The sequence below is a fragment of the Pygocentrus nattereri genome, chromosome 4, assembly GCF_015220715.1.
Source record: "Pygocentrus nattereri isolate fPygNat1 chromosome 4, fPygNat1.pri, whole genome shotgun sequence".
NCBI classification, from domain to species: Eukaryota; Metazoa; Chordata; class Actinopteri; order Characiformes; family Serrasalmidae; genus Pygocentrus; species Pygocentrus nattereri.
This window is the reverse complement of record NC_051214.1, coordinates 46,586,459-46,596,458: the sequence shown is the minus strand read 5'-3', so window position 1 is coordinate 46,596,458 and position 10,000 is coordinate 46,586,459. Positions and strand designations below refer to the sequence as shown.

Sequence of the window (10,000 nt, the reverse complement as noted above, 5' to 3'; positions counted from 1 at the left end):
GAAAGTGTGTGAGATACTGAAAGTGCTGCATCTGCATTACAGTGAGGCTGAGTGGCTCAGCATTACCCTCATTACAGCACTACTGTCTCATCAAATAAACCCTTAGCGCTTATTCACAGCTTAGTGCTAATGAAGCGCTCTTTCTTTCAAATATCATTTGCCAAGAAAAGAAAGGAAAAATATATAAAGTATGCAGCTGAAAGCATCTCCTGCTAGGCTGACAGGGCTGGGAATAAACTTAATAAAGAGTAGTGATGACTAAATAATCAATACACTGTTGTAAATGTATTCAGTAACATATTCTGTTACAACAAATAAAAAGTAATATATTCCATATACTTAAATCACACACACACACACACACACACACACACACACACACACACACACACACACACACACACACACACACACACACACGCATTTTCTAAGCCGCCTCTTCCTCAGGGTCGTGGGGGGGAGCTGTAGCCTAACCCAGCTGTCATCGGGCGGAAGGAAGGACTCACCCTGGACAGGTCGCCAGTCCATCGCATATACTTAAATCATTAAAACTATATATTTAATTAAAAATCGTACAAACACAACATATCAAATGTTGAAACTGAGAATTTTTTTAAATATTTGCCTATTTTGAATTTGATGCCAACAACATGCTCCAAAACAGTTGGGATGAGGGGCACGTTTACCACTGTGTTTCATCACCTCTTCTTTTAACAACACTGTGTAAGCATTTGGGAACTGAGGAGACCAATTACTGTAGTTTTGAAAGTGAAATGTTTTCCCAGTGTTGTGTCATATAATATTTCAGCTACTCAACAGTTCAGGTCTCCTTTGTCATATGTGGTGCCAAATGTTATCAGTGGGTGACAGGTCTGGACTGCAGGCTGGCCAGTTTAGCACCCAGACTCGTTTAATACAGAGCATTGCTGTAGTTTGATATTGTCTTGCTGAAATAATCAATGCCTTCCTTGAAAAAGATGTTGTCTGGATGGCAGCATATGTTGCCAAAACATGTTTACATCATTCAGCATTAATGGTGCCTTCACAGATGTGCCAGACACCAATGTCATGTGCACTAATGCACCCTCATATCCTGTTTATATATGGCTTTTTCCTCACATTTAAAAGTTTTAATTAACATTTGGGGATGCAGCAGCAAACTGTTATCAGAGACAGTATTTTTCAGAGGTTTTTCAGAGCTCAGTGAAAGAGGCAAGGGCTGAGGAGCAGGCACGAGGTCTGAATCCGGAGAACACAGAGGTGAATCCAATATGATGGCGTCCTGCTGCTAGACAGTAAGACGTTTGCTGAGGCCTGAAATCGTGGCCATCCTCCTCCGACTCCGTGGATATTTAACTTTGGTTATGGGTCGTCTTGTAGACACTGCTACAGTGGAAGGTTTGAAAACTTTATCGATCAATACTTTTACCACAAGATGGAAGTAGAGATGGATCCGAAGGAAGAGGTACAAAACCCGGCAAAGCGGAAGAAACCCGATTCCTCCACTGACACCGATGATTTAAACACCATCGAAGTCCAGGCCAGTGTACTGGCATCTATCAATAAAAAAATGATATACTTGGAATACTGCATCAGGATGTGAAAGACCTACGAACCAGTTTAGAATTTTCTCAAGAACAGATAAGCGACCTCCAACGAAATAACAAAGAACTCCAAAACTCTGGTGTTAATTACCTTGCAAGTCAAGCTCATAAAAAAAAAAAAAAAAACAAAGAAATTCCTGATATTCAGGCTAGAAACATGCGAGACAATCTCATCGTTTCCGAAACACCTGAAACCAAAATGGATAACCCAGAAGTATTGATTAAAGACTATGCAGACGAAATTAAAACTGCTGACCGAAACCGTGAAAAACATCTCCTTCCACCGTTTACACCACCTCGGAGCCCGCTCAAAGAATCGGCCCAGACCAATAATCACTGAACTCGAACGCTGTAAACAGAAAGAGCTTGTAAAAAGCAAAGAACTCAAACGAACAACTTTTGGTATCAATGACCAATTTCCTCAGGAGATAAATGAGCTTCTCTGAAAAAAGAAGGGATCATGGAAAAGGAGGATAAACTGATTCGATCCAGCAACCAACATATATGAAATGCACCTCTATGTGTTTGTTCCGTCTTTTTCTCTCTCCCATCAATATATCTATAGCCCATTTAAACCCATACACTCGTGCACGCTCAAACACACACACACACACACACACACACACACACACACACACACACACACACACACACACACACACACACACCCATGCCCAGCCTATTCTGTTTTTCATGTCTCTTTCTGAATGTAGTCTCTGTACTTGTCTGTTCCGTCTCTGTTGCTTGTTGTAAATATAACCTCCCCATCCGTATGTATTGTTATAACATGCCAGTTCAATGTTATATGGCTACTCTACAATCAGGGTACTATCCCTGAAATGAATCTCATGGAATATAAAAGGAATTAGCTCCCCTGCCAAAAGAACAAAAGTGTTAAATCATCTCAGTAGTTTAAAATCTGACATATGTTTTATTCAAGAAACCCACCTTACAGAGGCAAGGTCTTGGAAATTAACGGCTAAATGGATTGGCCAGGCTTATCACTCTATATATAATTTAAAAAATGTGGTACTTCCATCTTAATCAGGAGAACATACCATTCATAAGTAACTCTATACTGAGCGATCCAGAGGGCTGTTACATTATTATTAATGGCACTGTTGGGAAAGATAACTTAACTTCAGTAAATATTTATGGACCAAACACAGATCCTGCTTTATTTCACTCCTCTCAGAAATATCTAAATTCTCTGACTTATTTTTTATAATTGGTGGTGTCTTCAATACAGTTCTGAACCCACGCATAGATCATTCCTCTTCAGCACAATGTATTATAAATAATCATTCAACAACTTTGCTTAAACAGTAGATGTCAGATTATGGACTGGTGGATATCTGGAGATTGCAGAACCCCAGTAGTAAAGAATATTCATATTACTCCCCTTACCGCAAGTCATACTCCCACATAGACTACTTTTTGTCTAACAATCCTAACACACATAGAATAATTCATTCAGATATTAATAGTGTTATTATATCTAATCCCTCTCCATGGATCACCACCTTATCGTGGTGGAGGGGTTTGCATGCTTGAATGATCCTAGGAGCTATGTTGTCTGGAGCAAAAGCTCCTGGTAGGGTCTCCCATGGCAAACTGGTCCTAGGTGACAGGTCAGACAAAGTGTGATCCATAATAACCCCTATGAAAAGACAAAAACAGGACTTGTGTACCCTGCCCGGAACAGGGTTACGGGGGCCCCCCCCCCCGGAGCCAGGCCTGGGGGAGGGGCTTGCCAGCAAGCATCTGGTGGCCAGGCATTTACTCATGGTGCCTGGCCGGGCCCAGCCTGAAGGAGTTACATGAGTCCCCCCTCCCATTGACCCACCACCGATGGGAGGGGCAGTAGTAGGGGTTCGGTGCATTGTGGATCGGGCAGTGTCCGAAGGCGTGGGCCTTGGCGTTCTGATCCTCGTTCTGAAACTGGAACGTTACCTCACTGGCGGGGAAGGAGCCTGAGTTGGTGCTCGACGTTGAGAGATACCGGCTAGATATAGTCGGGCTCACCTCAACACACAGCTCGGGCTCTGGGTCCAATCTCCTTGAGAGGGGCTGGACTTTTCTTTTCTGGAGTTGCCCATGGTGAGAGGCGGCGGGCAGGTGTGGGCTTTCATAGCCCCTCGACTCGGCGCCTGTATGTTGGGGTTTTCTCCGGTGGATGAGAGGGTAGCTTCCCTACGCCTTCGGGTTGGGGAACGGGTCCTGACTGCTGTCTGTGCTTATGCACCGAACGTGGGCAATGACAGTGAGACCTGGAGGGGTGTGATTGGGAGGAATGGCCTCTCTGATCTGAACCCGAGTGGTGTTCAGTTTTTGGACTTCTCTCTGATCTGAACCCGAGTGGTGTTCAGTTTTTGGACTTCTGTGCAAACCACAGTTTGTCCATCACGAACACCATGTTTGAACACAAGGATGTCCATAAGTGCACATGGCACCAGGACACCCTAGGCCGCAGTTCAATGATTGACTTTGTAGTCGTGTCATCGGACTTGCGGCCATGTGTATTGGACACTCGGGTAAAGAGAGGAGCTGAGCTGTCAACTGATCACCACCTGGTGGTGAGTTGGATCAGATGGTGGGGGAAGATGCCGGTCAGACCAGGCAAGCCCAAACGTATAGTGAGGGTTTGCTGGGAACGTCTGGCAGAAGAACCTGTCAGATTGATCTTCAACTCACACCTCCGTCAGAACTGGGAGCGCCTCAGAATCCCCCTTGGAGAGCTAGTGGAATTGGCGGGGGCAATGAGGTCTGGGCCTCATTGCTTAGGATGCTGCCCCTGCGAGCCGAACCCCGGAGAAGCGGAAGATGATGGATGGATGGATGGATGGATGGATTATATCTAATCATGCCCCAATTAGTATCACCTTTCTAGCAGACTATCAATTCCTCCCTCCACCCAGATGGCGCATTAACACTACTTTACTAAATGATAAAGAATTTCTAGATTATTTTAACCAGGAATGGACAGCCTTTACTGAAACTAACGAACATCCTCACATTACAGCGTGCACACTTCGGGAAACAGCAAAAGTTGTAATGAGAGGAAAAATCATTCATACTGTTCTAAAAAGAAGAAGGAAGACCTAGTAAAAGAATAAAGTGCTGCAGGATGAGGGGAAGAGATTGGACCTTCTGGTCTCTCAGATACCTACTGATCCAATTATTAAAGAATTAATGAAAATTAAATACGAACTTAACGATATATTACAAAAGAAGACAGAAGAGGCTATGCTTAAACTTAGACAACAGCAATTTGAATTTGGAAATAAAACCGGAAAATTTTTAGCAAATCAATTAAAACAGGAAACCGAGAAATCAATAATAACAAGATAATCTCAGATCCCTCTGGTAAGATCATCCAGGACCCCCCTAGCGATCAATGATGTATTTAGGTCTTTTTACTCTAATCTCTATACTTCTGATAAGAAAGCCTCAATGGAGGAAATTGAAGCATTCCTGAGCAGCGTCTCCCTTCCTACATTACCTACATCTGTATCAGAATCAATAGACAGACCTCTTTCCTCTGAAGAATCACCAAAGCCCTCTTTCTAATGCCTAATCATTAATCAACAGGACTGGATGGCTACCCAGCAGAATTTTACAGGCCCGTTCTGGCCTCTTATTTCACCACTCTTTTTAAAAGTAATCTCAGAAATGTTCGAAAATACATCCATATGTATACATCCATATCCATCCGTCATATGAATACTGCTCTTATCATACTTATCTTAAAACCAAATAAAAAATCTACAGATTGTTCCAGCTACTGTCCCATTTCACAGATCAGTTCAGACATAAAAGTCATAAGTAAAGCTTTATCAATCAGATTGGAATCAGCCATACCCACTCTCATAAGCACAGATCAAACTGGGTTCATAAAAGTGAGACAGTCCTCAGAGAACACACGTGGGTTATTCAATCTACATCTCCATATATTTCACCACGTATAATAGCATCTCTGGATGCTGAAAAGGCGCTTGATAGGGTAGAGTGGTCCTTTCTCTTTGCTTCTCCTAAACACTTTGGATTTGGCCCATACTTTACCAACTGGATAAAAACACTATACAACTTCACCTTCTGCCTCAGTCTCAACAAATAGACATATATCCAGACCCTTTCAGCTACCAAGAGGAAGTCGACAAGGATGTGCTTTATCACCTTTATTGTTTTGTCTTTTTATTGAACCCTTCGATCAGACAGTGCGATAGAATTTCAGGTATACAGTCAAAGTCACACCACCATAAAATCAGTCTATATGCAGACGATTACTATATATTACTAACCCTTCTCTGTCCTTTCCATCAGTTCATGATCTGATAAATAAGTATAGCAGGGTGTCTGGCTATTCCATTAATTGGTCCAAATGTAAGTAAATTCAATTCCAGCCTCTAAGTAAATTCAACTGGGATGACGAGGTCTATGATATATCATCTGAGTATATCACACAGTCTATTAAATATCTTGGTATTCATATCTCTTCTGACATAAACGATTTCAATAAACTTAACTATATACCTTTAATGCAAGAAATAAAGGAAAATAAACTACCATTAACTCTAATAGGCCGAATATCAGCAGTTAAAATGAATATCCTTCCTAGAATCAGTTATCTGTTTTCTATGATCCCCGTTACTCCACCGTCAGGCTGGTTCTCCTCTCTTGACAATGCAGTTTCTAAGTTCTATTGGAAGCACCAAAAGCCACAAATCAAGTTAGCTACCTTCCAGAAACCTAAACATCTTGGAGGACCTGGAGTCCCAAATTTCTACTACTACTTTCTATCACAACAATTGCTCTACATTACACATTGGACAAGTAGCTCAAACCAACCGTGGCAAGACACTGAGGGAAGTTTAATTCAAGAACTTACATTAATAGTATTCCATTCATAGACAAAACTATAAAAACCTCAATTTTATAAATACAGTACAATAAGTACCACCCTGAATGCGTGGTGGAATTCAAACAAAATACTTAACTACAGCCACTCTCCCTCTGGTCAAACCCCTCTATGGAACAATCCCATGTTTTTAATAAATAACAAACCTTTTGTATTCTCATTCTGGAGAGGAATAACCAGCCTGGCACAGCTGTTCTCTGATGGCTTGCTCATGACTATGAAAATACAATATACAAGATAATAGTCACTTTCAGTATATACAACTCAAAGATGTTCTAAAGAAAAGTTAATAGTGAAAATTTCTGCAATGACACTCCCCCCCTACTTAAAACTACACCCCCTTAAACCTCAGAAAATGTTATCACAAATATATAAACTTATTGCCTCAAATGACAACACTATCTCACTCCCGACTGAAAAATGGACCTCAGATATAAAAGAAACATGTAATGTCAACTGGCACAATATGTGCAATGACATCTTCTCTATGTCCAGCAATTCAAAACTCCAGCTAATTCAATATAAAACCCTTCAGAGAACATTTACACAGCCTCTAAACTACACCGCATGGGATTCAGGCACGGTGATAAATGCCAACATTGTCCAGCTTTAACAGACAACTACTATCATGCTTTCTGGAATTGTCCCCTGACCCAGCAGTTCCGCTCAGAGGTCATGGGCAGGCTGTCAGAGATGCTGGGCCTTGTCATCCTTTTATGTGCCACTGTAGCGCTACTTAATTACCTTTCCTCACTTTCAGCACCCAATCACCTCAAATCCTTTACATTCATATCACTTACCATTGCCAACAAAGTTATGCTGCTGAACTGGAAGGACAGACCCAAAAATTCAATAAAGCTTTGGCTTAACCTCCATGGATCACTGCAACTTGGAAAGACTCACTGCAAATTTAAAAGTAACACAAAGTCATTCGAGGAAACCTGCTCACAATTTTTACAATATATTGAGAGCTGATTTCTGTCTCCACACTCATCAGGGAAAGGTTAAAACCCCTACATGGGATACCCATGTTATAATTACATAAAAAAGGGGAAGGGGGCATTACTGCCCTGTTTATTGCTTTGTTAAGTATTTGTGTTTATCTGTCCTGTATGTCCAGTTTGTCCATTGTTGAGTGTTATTATTATTATTATTATTATCATCATCATTATTATTGTTGTTATTTCATCATTTCTCATTACTTCTTCTGTTCTGTCTCTGTTATTTCTGTTTTTTGTTTCACTCAAAGCAGGGGGTGGTTGAGGGGGTCGGGGGTGGTGTTTGGAGGGGTGTTGGGTGGTTGTGGTGCCACATCACCTTATATCTATATGATCATTAGTAAACGATGAGTTGTGATAGTAATAGTGAAAAAGAAAAAAAATGTCCCCTAGAAAAGGGGAGGTGGTGGAATGGGAATGTTGGCCAGGGAAAAAAATAAAAATAAAAAAACAAAAAGAAGTGTTTCTGAGCCCAAGCAGTGATTTCCACTACAGAACCAGTCTGTTTTTAATGCAGTACCACCTGAGGGCCTAAACATCACCGCCAGCAGTTAGTGGTTTTTGGCCTTGTCCCTTGCATACAGAGATTTCTCCAGATTCTCTGAATCTTTTAATGTTATTATGTACCTCAGATGATGAAAAGCAGAAGTTTTTTACTATTTTATGTTGAGAAAAATTATTCTTGAATTGCTGCACTATTTGATCATGCAGTCTTTCACAGAGTGTTGAACCTCTCCTCATCTTTACTTCTGAAAGACTCCGCCTCTCTGGGATGCTCTTTTTATGCTCAATTTATACTCAATCAGGCTAAATTAATTGACAACAGGTTTTGCTATTTTCAGCATCATCCCAACTTTTTTGGCATGTTTTGCTGGCATTAAATTCAATATTCAATATTTCTCAGAAAACAATCAAATGTCCCAATTTCAACATTTGATGTGTTGTGTCATGCATTCTGCGAAGGAGCGGGACTTCATCTCCCAGAGTGCTAGGGGAGACCACGTGATCGATCACGTGATAGGGGACTCGGCCTTTGAAAACTCCAAACCCCAAGATTCTCAGACAGGTCACGTGGTTTCCCCATGCACCTATCAGCGCTCTCAGTCACCGGATTATTGAACTCTTCACCTGATGCTCATCCCCTGCTAATATTTAAGCAGGGACTCAGGTTGAGAACTTATTGAGTATTGTTTAGACAATCACTGAGCGTTCCCTGATTCTGCTATTCTGTATATTTTGTGTATCGAACCTTGGACGTATTTTCCCGTGTATGATTTGTGTTTTTGCCCCTTGGATACTGTTGCCCTGTTTCGGATGGTTTCATGTTATCGATTACTGGACTGGATATTATACTGTGAGTTGTGTTTTACCCTTTGGACTGAGTGGAATATTAAAGTCATCGCACTTTATCTGCGAGCGTCTACCAATCTGTCTGACCGTCACATGTTGTCTTTGAAGCACTTTCAATGAAGTATAGTTCTTATGATTTCCACACCATTGCATTTTGTTTTATTTAGATTTTTACAGTGTCCCAACTTTTTTGTTTGGAAATCTTATAGACTTGTCTTGTATTTTTTTCTCTCAAAGAGTACAAATTGCCACTAAAATTTGCATTCATATTTAAGTGTGTTCACTGTAAAGGATATGTTAACGTATTTTCATTTAGAAAAACCAACAAAACATATAAATAGGGGTGCTCAAACTTTGCATATGGCTTCATTTGATCAAAATAAAGCAAAAGAAAATAAGACTTGAGAGAAACAAAAGCAGTTCTCCTTTCAGATCTTACGGCTTAAATTTAGTTCTCAGACTTGGAAAACAGAGATGGAAAAGAATGTAAACTGAGTTTTTCTTAAACCCCACTATGCATGCACTGGGAGTGCTACCTGGAGATAAGATATCCTGTTCTGCACCAGCATGGTCAGATCCTTCGCCTCCTTCTCTCTCCACTCTCCAGCTCCGTCTGCCTGGCTGAGGTAGTGCAGGTCCGTCATGATGGACCTGAAAAATATTTATGAACAAAATTAATTCTCCACCTTAGAAAATCTGCTCAGCTCATCCTGCTGACATTTTAGTATTTCTGCATTGAATACCAGCTCTAAATACCAAACGTCTTCAAACTTCAACAGTAATTTTCCTATAGAACACATATGAGTGTGAGTACAACAAAGCAAACCAGTGAATATTCTGCTTTAGTTAAACCAGATATCAATGAACACGTGTTGTTTTGTGGTAAACTGAGATGTCAAATATTTCTGATGCTCTAAAATCAGAAAATGGGCACATCACATTTTGGATTTTGCCATATAATGTTTTAAGAATTTGGAGAAGAACAAGCCGTTATCTCCAATAACGCTTCTCAACTAAAGATACTGAGAGTTAGAAGTAACATCTGTATGAAACATATTATTACATTATTGATATTATGTAGTCATCATGTATATAGTTATTATGTATATGAACTATTATTATGAATTATA

General features: G+C 40.6%; 1 protein-coding gene across 3 annotated transcripts in view; it reads right to left on the bottom strand.

Annotated features, from left to right (window-relative positions):
- The window catches only part of fut8b (fucosyltransferase 8b (alpha (1,6) fucosyltransferase)), a 227,427-nt gene that overhangs the window by 37,045 nt on the left and 180,382 nt on the right, over nt 1–10,000 (bottom strand). For all 3 annotated transcript variants that reach the window (XM_037537577.1, XM_037537576.1, XM_037537578.1), the window contains one exon: nt 9,407–9,521. In XM_037537577.1, coding sequence (XP_037393474.1) covers nt 9,407–9,521 — 115 coding nt within the window. The remainder of the gene's footprint in view (nt 1–9,406; nt 9,522–10,000) is intronic.